General features: G+C 37.6%; 5 protein-coding genes across 5 annotated transcripts in view; 1 reads left to right on the top strand and 4 right to left on the bottom strand.

The window, feature by feature from the left end:
- Window positions 1-1,225, bottom strand: part of LOC136269368 (cuticlin-6-like) — an 85,352-nt gene extending 84,127 nt beyond the window's left edge. Inside the window, exon 1 of the mRNA XM_066064922.1 lies at window positions 1,120-1,225. The gene's annotated coding sequence lies outside the window, so the exon portion shown is untranslated. The remainder of the gene's footprint in view (window positions 1-1,119) is intronic.
- On the bottom strand, window positions 346-12,555 carry LOC136247537 (cartilage matrix protein-like). The gene is made up of 3 exons (XM_066039297.1): window positions 11,978-12,555; window positions 398-775; window positions 346-353 (listed from the first exon to the last, which is right to left on the bottom strand). Exons 1-3 carry the CDS (start codon window positions 12,015-12,017, stop codon window positions 346-348), a joined length of 426 nt encoding a protein of 141 aa, XP_065895369.1. The 5' UTR covers window positions 12,018-12,555.
- LOC136269295 (uncharacterized) lies at window positions 8,897-11,709 on the top strand. The gene is made up of 3 exons (XM_066064836.1): window positions 8,897-10,352; window positions 10,530-11,105; window positions 11,153-11,709. Exons 1-3 carry the CDS (start codon window positions 9,680-9,682, stop codon window positions 11,485-11,487), a joined length of 1,584 nt encoding a protein of 527 aa, XP_065920908.1. The 5' UTR covers window positions 8,897-9,679; the 3' UTR covers window positions 11,488-11,709.
- A 3,806-nt stretch (window positions 12,556-16,361) lies between the features above and the next one.
- Window positions 16,362-17,099, bottom strand: LOC136247528 (TNF receptor-associated factor 5-like). Its single transcript, XM_066039287.1, has one exon. The coding sequence runs from the start codon at window positions 17,097-17,099 to the stop codon at window positions 16,362-16,364; it is 738 nt and encodes a 245-aa protein (XP_065895359.1).
- Window positions 17,100-17,126: 27 nt separating this feature from the next.
- LOC136247527 (TNF receptor-associated factor 4-like) lies at window positions 17,127-17,741 on the bottom strand. The gene has a single exon (XM_066039286.1). It carries the CDS (start codon window positions 17,739-17,741, stop codon window positions 17,127-17,129), a length of 615 nt encoding a protein of 204 aa, XP_065895358.1.
- Window positions 17,742-23,371: the final 5,630 nt, after the last annotated feature.

The raw sequence follows: 23,371 nt of genomic DNA, 5'->3' as shown, positions 1-23,371 counted from the left end.
TGCTAGGATTTGGGTTAGTGTAGGACCCATACAGTGTTACTTTGCCACCGTATACTGTAATTTCAAATGTAAGGTCTGTAGTGATAGGGAACTCAAAGTATCTTTTCTCTTTAGCACTGACATTTCCTTCATATATTTTTTCAACATCAGCCTTTACAACAGCTGCAAAAGACATTAAGCAAGATGATAAACATGATGATCAATGTACAGTATGTAGCATACCATATTTCTTGCACCCTCGAGTAATCTGAGCTCGCACATCATCAATATTTTTGAATCTATCAATTCTAAACACTCCATCCTGTGACCCGGCAATCTCCATCGCCAATCCCAAATGCAAGCATTTTAATGGACTGGTCCCTAGCTGACTGAGCTGCCCCAGGCACATCTTGTCTACTGTCAGACTCTCCATCAGTCAGGACTATGGCTACACGTGGGATTGCTTCAACAGATGCTCGTACTCCATGTTCTTCAGTAAAGCCAGTGTTTGTCATGAGACGTATGGCATCTTCTGTAGCAGTGGAACTGCTGAGATACTCTACAGACTGGATACTGCTCAGAATTTCATCTTTGTCATAGGAATGCTTCAAGTCAAATATCAATCTAGCATTTGATCCATAAATCACTAAGCCAACTCGAACATTGCTCTTGCCAATTATAAAGCCACCAACCAAATCACCTAAGAATTTCTTTGCCTCTTCATATGACTGTGACCCAATACTTCCAGAACTGTCCAGCACAATGTAAAGATCAAGTGCAATGTTTACCTTTTCATCTACGATGTAATACACACAATATATCACTTGTATACACTACATATAATAGTACCAAGGGGGTTGGATAATCAGGAAGCACTGTGCAAACATTCTATGGTGTGATCGTATTGAAATACCAATGCATACAGTCACTATAAATTATATACTGTTAGATAATTGTGTCACTACTAGCTAACTGAATTTTGTTCACATGTTATAATATTATGTGACCAGATCTGTGAGTAAAGACAATGATTCCACAGATACAATGCCTAATTTTATTATGTACATATCTAGGAAGCCATATAATATGTGGTCTAATCACTAGCTAATAAGCATGTACTAGTGTAAACTGTTACAATACCTTCTTTAATTGTCTCCATAACAGCAACTGCTTCCACAAACATTTTATTGAAATTGCTATCATCCGGTTTTTCATAGTTCTTCTTATGGAATTCGGCTTGCTCTTCAATGTTAAGTGGTATAGGATCTTTCCTGGTACACATGTACAACCAGGCAGCTAGTCCGCAGTAGAGTGGTGCCCTTAGGTCTTCCCATTTCACTGTAGTCCAGTCAATGTCAAGTTTTGATTTAATTTCCTTGTGCTTCTCCAGCAAAATTGGGTACGTGGACGTGTCCTTGGTTTGCAGGAAGAACTTTTCGTCTACTTGCCACAATCCTCCATGATAGCTTTCCCTAAAAGTTTTTGCTGAATCTGCGCCATCCTTAGTTTCCACCCAGCAAACTCGTCTGATGCATGTAGCCAAAATCTGGACCAAATATTCCTGATCGTCCAATCCGATCAACTACCGTCTCCACCACTTCAGTGCCAGTCAGCGTTGAAACCGGGTCGGGTCATCCGAGTCACATTTTCTCCGGGTCATTACAATTGGATCACGTGAGAAACGAAATTGTTCGTTTGACGACGTGGAACTTATAAACGCTATGGTGTAGCTCTTTCGTGAGCCACGCCCACTTATCGCACTACCAACATATGCTCAGTCACGCCCATTTGTTAGTAAGTGCAGTATGTAGCACGAAACTGAGGGTATCTATGGTGAGGGGTAGCTATTGTCAGTAGGTGAAGACCTTTTTTTTTTTTTATGGTCTTCAACCTACAGCTAGGCTGAAGTTGCAATATTTACTCAACACGAATCGAACGCTCAAAATGTAGACCCGTTCGCTCGCTCGAGACTAGCCGAAACACGTCTCGGCTTTAATGAATCCGGGTCACATCCAGGTCAATCCGGATCAAATCCGGATCAAATCCGGGTCAGTGGGTCATCCGGGTCAGCAGTAGTGACCCGGTTTCAACGTTGGTGCCAGTCTCCTCCCGCGTTTTAGTCAAATCAACTGGAACTTTTATCTGAACTGGTGTAGAAAAGTAAATGCTTATGATCTCGACGAGTGCCCAAGCTGTCCTACCAGCTGTGGCAAGAACACTTGCCATCGTGGTCTCGTGTGGCTCTCCACATGGCGCTTATCGATCTGAGGAGTGCCAAATCTTTGCAACACCAAAGCGCAATGCGTTCACGTGCACGCCTCTCACGTGAAATTTAAAATTCTTATAACACGCCATGAGACCAATGAAACACTGACACACGAATAAAAATCTAACGACTTGATTGAATCATAACCGTTGGTCCGGTCTAAAGACCTATGCTGCATGCAGTAAAGCATACATATCCTGGTTGTTCCCTTTACCAATGAAAATAGTATATTTTGTCATCACTTCTGAGTATGTGCAGTGGCGGATCCAGATGGGTCTCTGGGGTTTCGACAGAAACCCCCTTTTAAATTTAGTTCAGTGGAAGTCTAAATAAATAAACATTGTTGTACTTGTACTGACAATTTATCATATCAAACAACTATATACCACTGTATTTCAATAGCATGCATGCAGCTGCACTTAACTGACACCATTTATAGCTATTAAACCCTCATCTCCCACTGCATTAGAAACGATCGAGATACTCTAATAGAGCAGTCAAGTAACTACTCTAATAGAGCAATCAAAGCTACAGCTTATAGTCACCATCTTTGCCCTATATAGCTAGGCAGTTTAAAACATCGGATTTATTGTATTTCCTAACTAAAAGTAGCTTAAAATCCAATCTCAGAGCTTCTAAAATCTCATAATTTTCAGGGGAAATGTCATCAGATGCCTTATTCAGCTATACCAACTTTCAGAAACCCCGTTTTAAAACTCCTAGATCCGCCACTGATGTGGCTACATACACATGAAAGATAATAATTAGCTAGCTATATCAGCTTATAATTTTTATATGACTAAATTAAACAGGGAGTTACTATCATGAATAGGGGAGTAGCTAGCTGTACTATTATACCATTTAATTTGTGGTGGTGAACCCATATGTCTGAGCTACATTACATCGATATCAGTGTCATCATCCAACTCTTTAAACTAAGCAGAAAGATCCAGATATAGTACATAATTTGAATCATACGAAAGGTTATTCTTAAGAAAAAAGTTTCCTCATTTCCCTGCTTCTAAAAATTATCCAAATACTAATGGTATCAGTCAAAGTGCCATGATATCTTTGCTAGTTCATGCTTTGTAACTTAATTACGTATGCAACATCATAATCTTTAAACCATAATCTTTTTCAGTGTGACACTTAAAACAAAGTCATGTCCTATAATAAGAATAGTCAACACAAACCCTTTGCATAATGTTGTCTGTTAGTATGCAAGTTGAGATCAGAAGTCATAGCTATACATTAAGTATACAAACTTTCCTGTTTACTTTTATAAGACATGATTTTGTTTAAGTGTCACACTGAAAAAGATTATGTTTTAAAGATTATGATGTTGCATACGTAATTAAGTTACAAAGCGTGAACTGGCAAAGATATCATGGCACTTTGACTGATGTGAAACAATTTCATGGCAATGTAAACAGCAGTAGATACTCTGGACTTGGGATTAGGACACACAACATACTTTGCAACCAATGAGGTGGCCTGTGAGTTAGTCAACCGACAACTTGTTATTGTTCACCAAACTACAGTGATCCTAGTATGTACTAAGTAGTTAAAAGCAAGTTTCATGTTACATGTATGTAACAGTTGTAAGAATTTGTTTATAAGTGCTTCACTCATCATATTTTTTAAAGACTACATTTATAGTTTTGCAATGACACATTGTCTGTAACACAGCAAGATCAGATGTCAGTTTCCTTGTCACTAGCTACTTAACTAAGTAATTTTGAGACATAAGGAAACCAGGAAATGTACATCTGTGAATTAAGTTGAAGACCTTCACTTAATTATGTTCTGCACAGTCCATAACAGCTTAATAGATGTCAGTATCTATAGTTATGTATATACTTGATATTCATACACTGTAGGTATAGGGAGATAATTCATGCAGTAGATCTAAGTGAAATACTGCAATCAAAATTAATGTGACCCAGCTGCAGTCTGACAAAACCAGTCTTATTACTTTTGTAGAGATTCAAGTTTGACAACTCATAACTATCAACATTTCTAGTAAATCTGCTTGAAACTTTGTCACTACATTGTGTTATGCAACAACTTTAATTAGACTGGCCACGTTTTTAATTTAAGCTGTTACTTAATTCACAAGGCAAGTTATGATTTGTCTTGTATTAATTGGAAAGAATATAAGAATAATTTCATCAGACTAGCTCATGATCACTTATGCATCCTTTGCCTAATTGATTCATATCTATCCCAACTTGATTCTGTGAAAGAAGGTGGCTGCTAACAAATAGCTAATTTATGTGAGGCCAAGAAATAGCTGTAGTGATGTTAAATGTCAACAACTTTGTAATAATACCATTACAAAAAAAAGTCATTTGGCTACCAACTATTTCATTGCTGTAAGCAATGTATTGTTTTATGTATGTGCTACATTGCAATCATGACTGAGAAGCCATTTGCAATAAATGTTTGTTCTTTAATTAACAAAAGAAAACACTATAAATTCCCTACAGGTCAGAGGTTAGAGGATGATGCAACTAACAACAGATAAGGTTTCACTAGTAATGCTGGGACTGTACCCATCTAGTATAGAGAATGACACAATGCATTCATTATGTATTTCATTATAGTGTCCTTTGACTTCTATTCTATACATTGCACAATTCATGCAGTAGGTGTACAACTTACACTGCAGAGTTGCATACCCACCCCAGTGTTTTCATTCAAATACAGTGGCTGAATTTAACTATAATACTATTATGAGTAGCGTACAGTAGCAGAATAGCAGCATTATGTTCCCTGCACTGGCTCTGTAAACATAATCTTCCCAATTATTTAACTTCACTAAAGCATAACTAAATTTATCAACTTGAGACCTTTACAGACAAATGTGCTATAAAGCGTATTCGTTCTGACAAAGGGTGCACAGGAAGGAAAATAATTATGACCTGTAAAAGTCATACTTTTGGAAAAGTTATAAGAGTGTATTTGTAGTTCCAGTTACATAATTATAGGGTGGTGTACGGACTACTCCAATCAGTGTACTTATACTGTACAGTATAGTATGAGTTAATGGAGTGATTGAAGGTATACACCATTAAAATGAAGAGTAACTACAACTCTTAAAGAGTTCCCATAATAGGGAGGATTTAACACCTCTGGAGAATAACTATTACTCTAAAGGAGTAACACATGCTCTGCAGGTAGTGGCACTTACTATTCAGTTATTCTCTTCAGAGTGTTGGTTACTCCCCTGGGGTGTTAAATCCTCCTTACACTGGGAACTCTTTAGAGTGGTGGTTACTCTTTATTTTTAACAGTGTAGACTAGGTAGCAAGTACATCATACAGTTCGAGGCCTCTAATCGTTTTTTATCATATGCACAAGATTGGAGTAATCTCAGAACGTCAGAGTATTGTCAAAACATTCGATAGTCATTCATAGTATACTTACAGGGCTCCAGAAACACGACCACAGGAAGCAGACCCACTCAGCAGTCTAGCAGGGTGGCCTGTGATTGCTATATAGCAAAGCACTAGTTTCCATAGCTATACAACCATCTATGACCCATATCATCATGAACATGATTCAATCACATGTCAAATAGCAGTCGTAAACTTAAATCCTGTTTCCTTAATTTATTAGCTCTAAAATTCCAAGTAGCTCAAAGCCCAGTACGTATATACACAAATATTAATTACGGTGATAAGGAAATTTTACATTGTTGGACTTGTTAAGTGACATCAACGAATGGGCAAAAATGACACATTAAAAGGCTTTGACCTTTTAATGTGTCTTTGTCATTAGAAGTACTTTGTCATTAAAAGGCTTTGACCTTTTAATGTGGCTTTGTCATTAGAAGTACTGTATGATGCAACTAATAACAGATGTTCAGTTCCAGAATGTTGGGACTGTGCCCAGCTATTGTATCAGCATGTCCTTCTGCACATTGTAGAATACATAAGTGTAGTGTCCGATTGAATAGTTTAAAGCATTCAATCGATATAAGCAAAACTGTATACCAACTCCAAATTTTCACTACAAACACAACTTTTGTAGCTACTGTAACAGTGTGTTAGTATAATTATACACACTGTAGTTTGTACACACACTGTATATGTACTTACAGGGACAAGAAATGGAGGGAAATTCAACAAGTGACATATGGGCCAGTTGGGCTCTCTATCACAAGAGCCAGAAGTAGCTGATAGTTACTAGTAGATTGGCGTGAAAGTAAATTCAGCAGCAGTCCAGTTGAATGATATACCAGTAATACACATACAGTGACTGTCAATTTATACATGTCTATATGACCAAAATTCTGTTCTCACATCATGAACTGTGATTTGTGACAGTTAGTAGGGTACTCACTGGAATTCAATATAATATGAATTCAACTGATTTTCGTAAGAAATTGCCAATATTCCTGTTTCCTTGTGCTTTTATCAAAAATAACTTAGCACAGTAGCTTCTTTTATGGCAATAAGGAAATTTCACTTTGCTGACAGTATTACATGAAACCTGAGACTAGCTCCTCGGTGAACAGGCAAATATGTCACTTTGAAAGACTTCAACCTGAACCTTCAGCACATTATATGACATCTTTAAACAGGCTGTAGGACCAGGTGTCTCAGCACTTGTGCTATAAAGCCATAATAAATAAAAACATTGTGACGTCCTATGTTCATTATTGATGGTATACATGCTCACAACTATATCTATAGATTTCAATAAATGCTTGTATCATTTTCAAAATTGCCAAAATATGCTTATAGCTAGCTATCTAGTAACATCACATGCTTGCCGGTGTTTGTCTTGCATAAAACACAAGATTAGCTATATTACTAGTAAACACACCATCTATATAGTACACAGCTTGCCTTATAAAATATACATTTTCAATATTTATAAATGGTTCTCTCTAATTTCAACATACAAATCCCTTATAATAGCTAGCTATCTCAATGGTTAAAAAGCATTTGGATAAGAATTCAGATTACATACTATTAATGGCTACATATGGTCACTCCAAATTGATGTTTCCTGTCTTCCACTACATAGTATGTTTAAAACCAGAAAACTCCTTTCCCTCTCCATGTGTTGAGACTCTGAGTGCTTGGGGATCATGTGCACGTTCATTAGTGAGGCCGATAGTTCTGGGTAATGGAGCAGTCTGGAGATAATAAGGCCACCCAATTTTTGATTCAGAAAGTTGCTATTGATGCTCCATCGGTAATGGCAACAATTCTATCAACATGGGATTGGGTAGAGTTTGCTTCTCTGTCCACAGTTTGAGCAAGACGATTAAAACTTTTCTTTTTCTTGCATTTAGTTGAAAAATTGTAAAAATTTTAACTACACCTTCACTGTAAAAAAAGTAAATAAATCATGCTCTAAAATCATGTGAGCTTTGTCCAAACTTTTTATATACAGCTGAATTAAATGTTTGTATTATAAATTCTACGAAGATGTTTTAGACAATCAAATCATTTAAACTGGTTGGCCTCCTTGTATTTCTCTCTTAGCTATATATATATATACTCATGCACGGTGGAACCTTTGTTAAAAAAACATAGCTGTGCATTAGACCACCACTAAAAGTTTTAAAGTTCCTGTTGACCGCTATCAATAAAATTTTACCTCTGCACTAGCTATATAGTCTGCAGCCTTAAAAAGGACAACAGTAAAAATTTTGACAAAGTCGATTGGTCCATTAATTGAGTTCAGAGGTTCCACAGTACTTGTACAAAAGAAGTGTAGTTCTAATGGCGGATCCAGGATGGGGCATTTGGGGCAAATGCCTGCCCCCCCTTCAAGAAATTGCATACAAGATCGAGATACTCTAATAGAGCAGTCAATTACTCTAATAAAACAGTCACAATGTTCATGAGGCAGTGTAGCTTACCTATGAAGCTATTTTATTTTACATAACAGACGTAATATAGTTGGTAAGGATAACTAGCTATCCGCCCCTGAGTTCATAACAGATAATTTAATTTTACCCTCCTGTATACCAAACTTGGTGTGATCAGGAAGGAAAATCCAATTTGGAATGGCCTATGATTCAGCCGATCATGTAACTGTTATGAGCCAATATTTAAAAATATGATGCTAGTAGCTACTGAGCTAGCTACATCATGTCAAGATTTTGTACAGTGCATGGCTACTTGGTTAGTAATGTCACTGTGATTAATGACATTGGGTGAGTAAAGGCTAAAGCCTACTCCAGAAATAACTGTGTTAGCTAGCTTGCCGCCAGTTTTGCACAATCTCACATGTGCTTCGATTGTGGGTTTTATGGCACAAAAAAAGCGGATCGCTCTGTGCCTAGCTCTGGTGTAGAGCTCACTTTATAGACATGATAGAACCTTAATAAAGTCAGCTGCACCGAGGGCGAGCTGCATATAGTAGTAAGATGTGTCGAATCAGTGATATGGTAGCTACGTATGTTGACCTTTACTACATTTTGTACGTGTTACTGACAATGAAGTGTGCACGTAGTTAATGAAGCGCACATTGACGAAAACGTACTATCTACATACTGTTTTAAGATGATTGAGGTTCCCCGATGGAAAAGGAATATCCGGTCCGTAAGTATGCGAAAATAACCTAGAACTATCGCAGTTATAAACTCGCGCAGCATGCACATTAGTCAGTTGTTTGTGCAATATTAGCAACTTGCAAGAGGTCGTAGAGACTGCCCGCGTGCAGTTCACGTAGAGCTACTAATCTCTATTGGTGCAGTTTTATTCATCACTACAGTCAGTGGTAGCTATAGCCGCTGAGATGTTGAGCATCTTGCTAAGTTTTTCATTTGCATTTCTTGGAGTGGTGCTGCTATACCGACGACTGGACTGGATATACGGATGTGTTACCCTGGTAGTGGCCACAGTTGGATCTTTCTATCCTATTGCATTCATCATTCCTTATCTCCTGATTGGATGGCGACTGCTGCAGAAACAGGCTGCCACAGCAGCTGACCAGAAGGCTTCAACGTACTTTTCATTGTTTATTGGAAAACGTGGTAATGGTAGAAGTCAAAAACTTGATTGGATAGTAGCAGTGGAGTTGCCTCCTGAACTGGGCCAAGAGCATGCAAAATACTTGGTTACCAAAACAATGTTAAAAGGAAATGGCCAGCAAGTAACAAAATCCAAAGCTGACTTGGAAGACTTGAAATTCCATTTGTGTCATGTAGGATGGGTTAACCACAAGCCTGACATATCAACTGTTGTCACAGGAGATGAGCTAACCAGTTCTGAAAATTCATGCAAAGAATTGGCTATAAACCTTGCCATCCGAATGTCCAGCTCGAGGGTATACACTTACATCAAGAGTATGGCATTGCTTCGCCTGAATGTAATGGTACTCTATGCCGTGATGATTTTCATTGGACAGTTGTATGAATAGTACATCCGCTCCATTGATACAGTTCTTCCACTGCCTTGGTCAATACTTATGATGCTTAATATGATTATTGCAATAGAGCTCTGCTTGTTGCAGCTGGGTAACTTGCAAGATGAGGATTATACTGAGGATGTGAAAAGCTTAAGGGATGTGTTGCAGACTTGTCATGAACGGCTTTTGACTGCATATGAAATAATAATCAGCTACTTTAACAAACCTATGCATGTACAAGTCAAAGTTGATTTGGCCAAAAAGCCTGAACAAACAGGTACACAAGTTATTGAAACAGTAGTTGACAGAATTGGACGTTCATCGATCTTTGGTAATGACTTTGGCTACATCAGGCGCATATGCTGGGTAGAAACAAAAGATGGTACAGATGAAAAAACCTTTAGGCCTGGCTATCATGGGGGACTATGGCAAGTCGATGAAGCAGTTTTTCACAAGACCCAGGACACATCTTCTTATCCAATTCTACTCAAAAAATACGATCAGATAAAATCAGCTTTTGACATAGACTGGCTGTATGTGAAATGGGTAGACTTGAGAATGCCGTTACACTCTGGGCTAGCAGCCTGGTTGTATATGTTCACTCGAGAAGAGAAGATACCACTTAATATCCAAGAGCAAGCGGATCACTGGAAGAGAAACTACAGACCTAAAGCAGAAGTGACCGCTGATGATTTTGTGAAGAAAACTGTTGACTTGGAAAAAATGAAATCAGGTATGTATATCAAATTACAGTAGAGTAGCAACTTATTTTCAAATATAAGGTAGTGTAGTTGAGTGCAAGGTAAGTCAAAGAATATTATTGATTTGCAGCTTGTGTGTATTAGCATGATTAATTACAGTTTTCTATATTTTCCATGTATTGGTAAATAGTCAATTTTAATCATTACAGATGTTGCTGTGAACATTGCACTTGATCTGTACATCGTGCTTGATAGCTCTAAGAGTATTGGGCGACAGTCGTATGAAGAAGCAAAAAAGTTTTTAGGTGACTTGGTCAGTGGTTTTACTATTGGGAAGAACAATGTTCGTGTTGGCTTAGTGATTTATGGATCTGAAGCTAGGTTAATATTTGGCTTGAAGCATTCCTATAACAAAGATGAGATTCTGAGTAGCATCCAGTCTGTAGAATACCTCAAAAGTTTCACTGCTACAGGGGATGCCATACGTCTCATGACAACTACTGGCTTCACTGAAGAACATGGAGTACGAGCATCTGATAGAGCCATCCCACGTGTAGCCATAGTCCTGACTGATGGAGAATCTGACAATGGACAAAATGTGCTTGAGGCAGCTCAGTCAGCTAGGAACCAGTCCATTGAAATGCTTGCATTTGGGATTGGCAGTGGAATCAATGAAAGTGAATTGTTGGAGATCGCTGGATCACAGGACAGAGTGTTTAGGATCGATACATTCACTAATATTGATGATGTGCGAGCTCAGATTACTCGAGGTTGCAGAAAATATGGTATGTACATTTTGAGCTATATTTATTCACCCTGTATTATTTTTCAGCTTTTGTAAAGGCTACTATTGATACAACATACAATGGAGAAGTGAGTGCTGAAGAAAGCAGATTCTTTGAGTTCCCAATTACAAAGGATGGTATTACATTTCAACTTGAAGTCACCACAGGAAAACTGGCATTGTATGGCTCCTACACTAACCCAAATCCTAGTTCAGTATGGTTTGACCACAAGATACAAGGAATACAGCGTCGTAAAGTGAAAGCTTTCATACCCTGCTCTGACTGGAATGAAAAGGATGGATCAACTGGTACATTTTACTGTAGCCTGGTCGGAGAGAAGGACAGCAAGTTCTTTATTACAGCACTTGGCGGAACTCAATGAAACCCATACTCAAGGATCATACTGTTAAACTCTATAACTATGCATACATTTCATAGGCAAATCTTTTGTGTTTATTTTAGCATTATTCTATTGATATAATATGGTGGTTATTACTAATAAACTCTATCAGTTGTGCATCATTATGAGTGGATCTAATGCCAGCATTAAAGGTATACAATCACCATAGGTTTATTTAGCTTTTATTATGGATTGAAATAACACATCATCACATCAAAACTATGCACTAAAACTCTTTCTTAGAATATGATTTTTTTTAAATATCTATATACAAAGCTAATTACTTTACAGAATTTCATGTGATTGAAAATGAATTATGTATGTTATAATGACAACATAGAATGACGGACATGAATACAATGGTGGATCCTGTTGCCTAATGTTGCTTGTAATTATATGCTTTGCATGAATAGATATGTATGTCTCAATTTTGTTTCCACCTATGCATTATTATGTTTGCTAAGGCACTCACATAGCAATGAATAATCTCTGCACACTATACAGTGGAACATTAGTCCCTGTAGCTAGTGACCACCATGACCTAGTGATCAGATAATAAAAAAAGTCTGTAATTCTAAGGTTATGTGCAACATCTTATATCAATAAAATAATGTACGTTTGTCCAGGGCACAGCTGAAGAACAGCTTTAGCTGATGCTGTCTCCCTGTTTAAATAACAAGAGAAATATATGAAATTTTTATAAAACTCTCACTACTCTAGTAGAATAATCTTTTGAATTCAATTGACTGAAACTTTGGATAACTGGAGTTTCACTGTAACTATAGCTTGCGTACATTAACCTATTAGCTATTAATACAAATTGAATAGCAAACATGCTTCTTAAAGCTTATAATGAGGTGTGCATTCTTGTATTACAATACAGATTTAGTTGAAAGCAAACAGCTGGTATACAGTGGGTAAGTTAAAGGTTTAGGGGGATGTTTTCTTGTAGCTTCACATATGTGACCAGGCCTGCGGCATGCAGGTACAAACTACACCCCTCCACACAATGCATATGGGTCATAAAATATTCCATTCTGTAACTTCTATTATATATAGTCAATTAAATGTTTGATGAGGGCTAAATATTATCAAGAGTTCATAATATATATACTAAGGAGAGTATCCTACTCTCATATACCCCTGTAGAAAGGCGTATCGTGAAGTTATGACGTAACACTTCTGAGTTCGCCCGGTTTTCTTTGTATAATTAATGATGTCATTAGTTGAACACGGTATCGATTGAATGCGTGCCTACCAACGTCGCTAGCAACCAAATTAACTCCAGCTCTAAGCGTTTCTCACCCAACTACAATCGTTCCTTCATGGATTAAGACCTCTTCGTAGGCGTTTCTTACTAGGCCATTCGCGAATACGGCTATCCTGAGCGTCGCAAGTGTGAAACGGTGCTAACGATTCTTGCACTTTTACGGCTTCCTGTACGTCACAAACCACAACATCTTGTCGTTACGTCATAACTTCACGATACGCCTTTCTACAGGGGTATATGAGAGTAGGATACTCTCCTTAGTATATTATATTATGAACTCTTGATATTATGCATCCATTGGATGATACAATAAAAAGTACATTTCATGAAAGTATGGAAAGTTTACAATAACATAGGCAAATTAATTTTGTGTGCCACATGCTCTAGCTAATTTCACAGACCCAGTCACTTAGACTTTGTAAATCTGAAACACTGAAGTTGTAGGAGGACAATCACCACCAAAAAGGGGTTGGCATGAATGAAAATTAAAATTTCAAAATTATCTGAAAGTACTCTCAGTAATGCAATGAAAGATCCTTTTGCTTCATGTACAATAAATGTGTACATTTATACATAGAAAAACAGCCTGCTTACATAATCATTTGCTTACCATGGAAGAGCATCCTTGCATTCTAATTTTAGCCTATCACAAGGCCACAATGTTTGCTTTTGATATATGTATGGAGTCATAATGTTGCATATACTCTAATAAAGCAGTCCAGAATTTTTAATTACTTATTATACCAGGGAGCTAGGTTGTCAACAACGAGCTAACCTGAATTGCTCATTATTATAATATTCTAGTATATCAATGAAGAACTAGCAAAATGTGTGTCCCACAATGTGCTGTCATCACTCTCTACACTCTACAAGGTGAATTGTTTGCAGTTGAACTCTCTACAAGGTGTTTACAAACAAGTCACCCTGTAGAGAGATCAGATACAAACTTGTTATCAGCTACATATAAGGTACCCTGTAGAGAATTCATGATCAGCTAATGTTTCAATTCGTTCATGGAGCCTGAAAGGTGCAATACCTGCATAGTAGCTACTGTGTTTGTTTGTGATAGCTAATATGAACTAATAGAACATGTGCAGTATTATCAGCATATAACAGTAGCTACAAATGGGGATGGTAACTAGCAAATATAGTGCTCTAGTTGTATACAAAAATCAAGCCAGTGATAAAGCTTGACAGAATGCCATGCATGCTTATTTAATGCCCACTAATCATCTTTATCTAGCATACCCAATATAACGCATCTTAGCTTTGTCAGTTATGAGAATAAAAGACAATTAAAACAAGCAAAAATACTGTATAATACACTTATCTCTTCCTTGTCCTCCCACTCTTTTAAGTGCTACTTACAAGAGAGTGGGGTACTGACTCGGAAGCACCACTTTCTTGTGTGCTAGCTAGAAAGCCAATATAGAATTTATTTATTATTAGTAATGTGCAGCCTCAGTTTGAGGATAAATACACATACATTACATTACATACACTACACTATACTCACAGTAACTAAGCTATGCATTACATGATTAAAGAGTTAACATTGGCACTATGATGTTAATTTGCTGAGAAAATGAATGATTTCAACTGTATAGATAAAGATGGTTATTGGATTTCTTGAGGTAGCAAGTTCCACTGCCTGACTGACCTTTGGAAAAGGAATTTCTGTGTTGGATTCTTCAAGCATAAAGAGCTGTGATGGAATCTTTGATTGTGACCTCTGGTGGATGTAACGGGAAAAGGTCAGTAGGATGAGGGATTTTGAGTTACACTACAGGTACAATCGCATCTTAAAGCACACATGAATGGATACTAAAAGGATGGAATAGCAAGAAGGAGAAGAGTATACATTTTCTAGGAATCAACAGGAAGGGGACAAAACCACTAAAAATTGAACTACTCTAATACAACAATCAACTACTCTAATAGAATACCCAATTGAAAAACACTATGATCAATATGAGGCCACTGAAATTGAGCACTACTTCTTCTTCTTGATTTATGCACTGAGCTTTCTGTAATGCCAAATGCTTAAAAGTTTATACCCTACACCATTTTATGTACCATGAATTATAAGACTTTAAAGGTTATCCTTCTTTTGGTTAAATATATACGTAGTGGATAATATCAGTTGTAGCTACACAAACTTGATAATTGGACTTGATTGAGCTCCACACATTTTCATAGAACTTTCCAAAGGAGATGCTTTTCAAATAACTACGCTATGAATTAGAAATTCTCATGCAACCATAAGCAAATGCCCTTCTTGGTGAAAATAAATAGAAAACTCCTTGAAAGAGTGTGCACACATAGAATCAGTAATATTGCTGGTTGTGGTTTCATCTTGAATTAGCAATATTTAAGGCTATAAATTACGACTTCTGGAGAATGCCCTTGAAATTCAACTTAGATCTCAAACCATAATAATTATCATACTGCAGCATTAAATTTTATGCTGTACAGGGTTGCAAAGGGTGGGGGGACTGGGGTACGTAAACCATATAAAGTCACCTGTAGGCTAGCATCAATTTTAAATCTTTTAAATGCATCTAAAATGTACAGTAGTTTGCCAAAATCAAGGTTGCAACTATAACATTATTATGCTGTGTACCCCTACATGCCTGTCAGCTTTAGAATTGCTACTGCTATGCTGAACTGGCCATCTACTTATTTTCCAATTTAAAACTGATCATTAATACATGCAGACTAACATGGCTGTGATTTGTTACATATTTGTACTGTATAATAATATTGTGTCTGTGTACACTATAAGCAGTGTGATAGACAACTGTGTAAAGTGCCTCTAGATCTGGGTAATTTTTTTTTTTTTGGGAGGGGGGAGAGACATGACCTCAGACCCCTGTAGCATGCACGATCATGCTACATAATATTATGTTGATTGTACTTTACACACTATTGGTTTACCGACTTATAGTATTGCTGCATTCTAGTTACACATGTACAGATAGCTAAAATAGATTGGGGGTCCCACTTGTTATTACTACCAGCAGTCCTGATAGTGCCCTTTATATGACAGCTAATTCATAGTTAACACTGTATTACTACTAGTTGTATGCTACAGCTGCCCCTGCTGTAGATACCCCTTGTTTAGCACCACCCCCTTAGGAAATCCTAGATCCTGCTACTTAACTACTATTTGGTTCCTAGCTCCATGTGATTATTTTGCTGATTATTGCCTTCATAAGGCAATAGTAGTAGTATGTTAGACAGAGTTCGTGTGACCAGGCTTGTGAAATAGCTATAGGGAGATGCTGTACTACAGCGTACACCCTATATTATTGATGTCACTAACACTTCAAAAAGAAGCTTCAGAATGTATATTTGTACATTTGTTCCAATCCTACTACAAAAATGAGCTAATTTCAAGAACATGTGTAATTCCATTCTTGAGTTATTAAATGTTTTTGAGGATTCAACTCAACGCGTACATACTATAATTACCCCAAAACAAGCATATCGTGTGTAAAATAGTAAAAATGTACTAAACACTACACCTATATAACACAACATTTAATCGTACATGCATGATGTTCCGGTGTACACCATTATATGTCTAAAGCTTGCTTATCCTGAGGAAGATACAATTGTCTTTGAGATATTGACATGTGGGAGTAACTTTCTGGAGATCTTCATTGGAAACAAACTTTGGAAATCCCCAACCACTAGCAGCTCTGTTACAACCAGTTACTCTATCCGCACACTTATGTGTAGTATGATTATTATAGATGACCGATCTTGAATAATGCTCACTGTTACATTTTTGATTCAATAGCATAATTTCAAATTTCCCCATCAGAGGCCAAGTCAGTTCATCATCATGTGGGCCCTTCATGAGGTTGAGAAATGCTGACAGGTAAGTGTCTTTAACATCACCAGTACCAGCAGCATAAATCTGCAAGCTCATCTTATAACCTCTAGTTTGTGAATAGAATGGCTCACCAAGCCATGCAACATGTATTCTTTTGTGCTCAACAAAGTTCGACATCTTCACTATCACTGGATATATCTGAGTAACGCCTATAACTTTAGTTGCCAACTTTGTTAAATGACTGGGCCATTGTGCTGATCCAATAAGCGTATTGGAAGATTCAGTGGTGTTGATTAAACGATGCATCATAACCTCAAGACTGCCAAGTCTGGTTTCTGTGGAGTGCAATTTAGTTTCATTGGCTGCAAGTTTGTCCACAGTTTCAGATAGCTTGTCTTCTGTGTTAGCCAGTTTAACTTTAGTCATCAGTAAATGCTTTTCCATTTTCTCCTCTTCATGTTCCCTCTTCCTCTTACGTAACATCCTCTCCTCACACCCCACATTGTGATACTAGCACTGGACCATTTCAAGAGGACACTCCTTCCTGTGTGTTTCCATATCTTCACGAGCAATCTTCTTAACACTACACCTGTTTGGACATGACATAGGAAGCTTGGGACACTGCTCTTGGTGTATTCCTGTAATAAACCATTGCCTACTTGCGAGGTGGCATAATGGACATTGAACAATACGATCAGGACACTCAGTCTCAACATGACTGGTCAGACATCGTCGCTGTAGTGTCTCTCCACACAAATTGAAACACTCCATATCCTCAAACTGACAACCATCACAGTCTCTAAGGTGATTGTTGATGTCATTCAGTTCACCCTGCCAGTCACACCCTTTCTCCTTGTTAGTACACATCACATGAAAACTTGTAATCTCTCTCGTAATCTCTCGATCAGCCTGCTTGTTGGGTAACGTAGCAAAATCTTCATTACGACAAAACGGACAGACCGCAGAAGTTCTCTTAAAATTATCCAAACAAGACTTGCAAAAGTTGTGACCACAACATCCACTCAGGTAAGCATTACGGCAGGGATGGAGACATATTTTACAAATGTACCGATCGTGAGGAGCAACCACAAACTTGCACTCGTATCCGCCAGTTTCACTGGGCATAACTCGATCTGTGAAATGATTCTTAAGCCAGTGACCCCGGGTTATGCTGCGGACTGTAATTCAAAGTATAGACGCTACTTTACCATACGTCAACAATAAAATCGAAGTAGACGGGACGTAGCCTCTCCACTGAAAAGATGATCAGCCAAACGCGAGGCCAAACGAAACGTGTTTGATCATGTGTAAAAGTGCGCGGCATTTGCAAAGTTACGTGGCAAATTAACAAGCAACTGAACTGGACTGACTGGACAGGGGTGTAGTCAGGGAGTTTCCGAGGCCGAGGATTTCAGGATGTCCCTTTGCCGAGATTCTCAGATTAAAGTTTTCATCCGACCTGAGGAGCTGCATGGAACATAAAAGTTTGGTAGCTAATCATGCAACTAGCTAGCTATAGCTAGCACAAAATTTAGTGAGCAACAACAAACTTACATATCTGCCAGATACTCTAATAGAGGAGTCAGAGCACTAATGTCAGGTTCAGGTTTCTGTCTCCCCGTACCACAGGCTAACTTGTTGCCTCCCCACAGGTCCCTAGAGAGCTTTTAACTGGCCTAAATTGGCTAAAAGGAACTGTTTTCGTTAATGTCGCCAGTTTGAGAAGCACTGAACTGTGGTGCCATCTTCATGGCAATCTGTTGAAATTATTTAGTCTTATAAGCTACAATTTTTTTCCTTTTGTCTTGCCAGGGCTCCAGTTATTAGCTACGTATTACTTTTTTTTGATCACTTGGTAACCCTGCGACTAGACTCCTGACCCTTGTAATTATATTTTTTTTCTACATTCAGCATAGTTTTCAGTTATAGGTTTCTGACTCCCTACTTCACAGGCTTACTGATAGCCTCCTTGCCAGGCCCCTATAGGGATAGTTGTCAATATTGCCCATGTACTGAAATGTCAAATTATGACATTGTCATCATCATAGTTGAACAATGATTAAGTTGGATTGTGTTAAATGTCAAGGTTCTAAAAACTACATTTCTGAACCATGTAGACACTGATCATGAGACATCATAGCATTACGTATGTAGGCAATACACAAATAAATTGTGTGAGAGCTTGTAGCTACAGTATACTGCTAGTCAAATCATGCATGTGGATAGACCGACCACCTGTATTATATCAGTTGAGCATACAAGATGGATCCTCAATACACATAAGTATAGTTAGGAATATACACATGAAGTATATATCAGTCTTTTCATTTAAAGTCTCTCAGCAACTATATTATTAATAAGAGGAAAAATCAGGCTAACTTTGTTGCCTCCCTGTAGATCCCACCCCCCCCCCCCCCCCCCTCCCCTCCAAAAACAACAACTTCATACTCTAATAGAATAGTCACCTCATGTAACTAACACTATAAGAATCCTTCACAGTTGCTGAGTATTACATGAAAAACAAAGGAATTTTGCAGATAAAATACGCATGGTTCTTTGCATGCCATTCTATATTACAATTCACTCATAACTGAGCCACTTATCAGGGGCATACGGAGGGGGGTTTCAGGAAACCCCTTTGGATTTATACTGTACTTGAAACACTAAGAAATTGAAACTTCAAGTTTCCAGAATCTGGAATCTGCAATGGAACAGGACACATTTTAAACTTTTAGCTATCTTAGTTAAATAATAGTTTCTCACATGATAGCAACACTTATAACATTGTTCTGAATTATGATTTTAGTGAAAAGGTTGAGATACTCTAATAAAGCAGTCAGGCAATATAAACACTACTCTAATATAACAGTCACTTAGAAACCCCTTTTCAAAATTCCTGCTAATGACTGTCACTGATGCCTACAATGCAGGCCACTTAAGCACAATTATTACCGTTATATTTGTCCATGTATAAAACTGCTCTACATCAAAAATATTTCAGGCCTGAAACATAAAGTACTTTTTAGCTTCTGGGGAGCTGTGGCCCAAGATCTCCTGCCCCATATATGTGTGTGTGTGTGTGTGTGTGTGTGTGTGTGTGTGTGTGTGTGTGTGTGTGTGTGTGTGTGTGTGTGTGTATACCTACTACCTTGGTGCCCCCATCCATCCCTGGGTCATGCTACACAATAACACAACTCGTAGGCTTTTACATTTCGGAAATCTAATTGGCCAAGATGCCTGTCCCAGAGGTGCACTGAATAATGTAAACAAGCTAATCTGTATATACACTGATATAATGCATATCAACAAAACAAGGTCATGCAGTGGAGTTATAAAATGTCCATAAAGTGGCATCATGATGCCATGCAGGATAGTACAACCATTGTCACTTGTTGGTGTTTAGATAGATAATTTTTGAGACATTCAGCTTGGGTGAGGATATAATATTCTGGTAAGTATAAGTGCATGTTCTATTAGAGTAGTGTAGTTTATTAACTCGCTGGTTTTTTTTTCTTTTCTTTTTTAATAGGCTATCCTGTCTGCAATGAGGGGTTTGGTTAGCCATGAGCTGTTTAGGATAAGTAATTATAGCTCAAATCCTTGCTTGAAGTTACACAGCTAGGCTAACCATGCACGCAGAATCTATATTAATATATAGTTAAGTGTCAATTACTAGACCATTATAACGACCCAAAAGTTATTTTTTTGTCCTTGTCCTTGTACTGTATCTGTGTGCTTTATTTTTGTACATGTATATATGTTGAGGAAAGCACTCTTGTACAAGCCATTCCTGGTCATTTTGACAAAATTAAATAAGCAAAGCAACAGAGGATTCAGTGAGCTGTCATGGATTGTTGTATATAAATCATATGAACTTTCACCGAGAAGATTGTGTAGCTAAGTGGTACTACTGTATCTCATGCATAGATGTTAAAGCTTTTTGCTCTGGTGGAGCAAATGTATAGACATACAGTAATTTTTTGTAGGCAAGTGCTGCATGAGTAGGCATATACTAATAACCACTAGTTATGCAAAAAAAATTGAAAGGAGCAATTACAAAAATAAAAATGATTTGATTTATAATCCATCATTGTTACAGTGTGCGAAATAACTTTTCAGACGTGTCCTGTCGTACTGTCAGGACATTGTGAAATTTGAGTGGGCATCAAGCAATTTGACCGGACATTTTAACTTCTATTGTTTCTCCTTTCCTGTGTTTCTACCTGTTTCAAACATTGGGGCCTGCACCAATGTACTGTAGAGCTGATTAGCTACTGGCCACATGAAAGGGCTTCTATGGAATCAATTGGGCCTTTGTAGGAAAAGAGTTATGAGGACTTCAGTCAAAGCCTTCTGCTTGTCTTGGAATGATATAGCTACCCTGTATATAGTCAAACTAAGCTTAGGCTTAGAATATATAGTGGCTCTATCACAGATGTATTGTTCATTCTAGCTTAAAATCCGGTTGTGCTGATATCATAAATACCACAAGTGAAAGTACTAATGGCAATCAGATTATAAATACATTTTACTACTGAAGTGCATGTGACTGATACAGTAGGCTGGCACAACATAGTAAACTGTTGACCTCAGAGGTAAACTTGGGCATGCCTTTGTGGTCAGTACAAGCCAACAACACATAACTTAATTACATGTCAATACCATCATGTCTGGCCTCCCTCCTAGCCCAATCCTAACACTATAAACTTTGAAAGGACAGTATTTCCGGACAAATTCAATTATAGGCTGACACCTGGTGTAATTGACCGGAAATTGTCCATTGACCGACCGTCATTTCGCACACTGTTGTTAACAGTACTGATAAATTTGAAATAATATTGTTTTGAAAAACGTGTTAGTAGACTATAGTTACACTACTGGAAACTGCATGTCGATGAGATCCCAATGAATTAAAATAAGTACCTGCCCTCCTGTAAAAAGTCAATTTTTCATTGAGAGACACATTGAAATTGTAATGTTCAATAAATTTTCATTAGGGCAGGGTAAACCTATGAAATTCCAGTGAAAGCTGGCTAATGAGAACTATATATGCGTAAAGCTGTTTCATGCAAGAGTTTTCATTGGCCAATTTTCACTGGAATTTCAAATGTACCTAAACTTGCAATTAATTGGCCAATCCAAGACTTCACAGGAGGGTGGGTACTTTTTTCGTTGGAATTTCATGGATACTTTTAGGAATAGCTCTATCAGATGAGATTAGCTACTATAGTCGGTGTATAAATAACACTACACAAAACTGATGTACTTATTTAAGACATAGCTCATTGGACACTACACACCTGTATACAAGAGAAATCTCCCATTTATATGCAATAATATACATCCTACTCTGTTTCCCCTACAGTTGAGAATGACGCAAGAATCAGATCAGGAGTAGCTGATTAATTGGTAGGTCTAGAATTTTCAATTTTGGGAGGACCGGTACCAATATAATATATGAAAACAATATTATAGCATTCAGTGTCTTGAGAGTAACAAGTGCATGGTTTAAAATAATCATGGCAGGTGTGATCCATTAATAGTCAACTACAATATGCAAGTGATTATAGTACTCTCTTATGTATGCATATGTAGCTAATTACCATTTGCTAAAATTTATTAATATTACTACATGACATATCACACCCTTACTGATATAACGCACAAGATAACAGGAGGAATGGTAATAGTACAAACGTTTACTCCATGTATGGAAAGTCGCATATTTCAACAGCCTCGCCAAAGCCATAAATGTATGAACATTTACAACCTTGTTGCACTGTGTAGTAAAAGTAATGAATAGAACATGAAGTGAAAATTAGCTAGTGGTAATTCCATTAGCTACTAACTGGTGACTATAGAACACATTCACACTTTAGGTCTTCTTATCATTACAATTGCTACAATTCTTGTACCATTATCATTACATGGCTTCAGGTACAATTTCACAGTCTCAAAGCAAACAGAAATAGATATCAATCGGGCATGAAATGATCAATCTTCTTACCATAAACATTAACGTAGGTGCTGTTATAAGTTATTGTTTCATTTCCACTGCTCACGTTAGTGACGTTACACCTGTACTGGCCACTGGTTCTTGTAGTGTAAGTGGATATGTTGCTAGCACTGACTATGGTCCAGTGTCCAGAAGAGTCTCCCTTCTCCCAAGAGTACACTGGCCTACCGTGGAACAATATAATCAATAATATAAGTTCTGCATGTGGGTGTGAGGGTACTAGCTACCATCTGTGGTATTTCTCCACCAATGCAATTGACCTTAATTAATGTCTATAAGGAATTGAGTTACATTTGTAACACTGTACAATATACTTTACTGTTGATCAAAAGTTATTTCCTGACAATTTACTGATTCCATCAAAGGCACCTGCTGATTTATCTGTGCAGACATTTAATGTATTTTTAATGTATTTAGTTAGTGCTACGTAGTGAACTAAAATTAATGACAAATAGGTATAAATATTTGTTGTTAAGTAACTTCATGATAATATTAACTGCACATACCAACCACAACAATGGCCCATTAGAGGCTGTTCTGTATCTGCCAAGTGGTAGAGCCATGCTATTGGCTTTCAGAAGCATCAGTTCCAAGATTTTTTCCTTGTTACTTTGTGTTTCACCAACACCACTTTCATTAAGTTCCCTGAACAATTTTTCTAGACCCTGACTACTAAGGGATTAACTATTTTGGCCTGCAGTATTATGCTTATATAGTACCAGTTTGGCTTTTACCAACA

Source organism: Dysidea avara, chromosome 1, assembly GCF_963678975.1.
Source record: "Dysidea avara chromosome 1, odDysAvar1.4, whole genome shotgun sequence".
NCBI classification, from domain to species: Eukaryota; Metazoa; Porifera; class Demospongiae; order Dictyoceratida; family Dysideidae; genus Dysidea; species Dysidea avara.
This window is presented reverse-complemented; position numbering and strand designations above follow the sequence as displayed.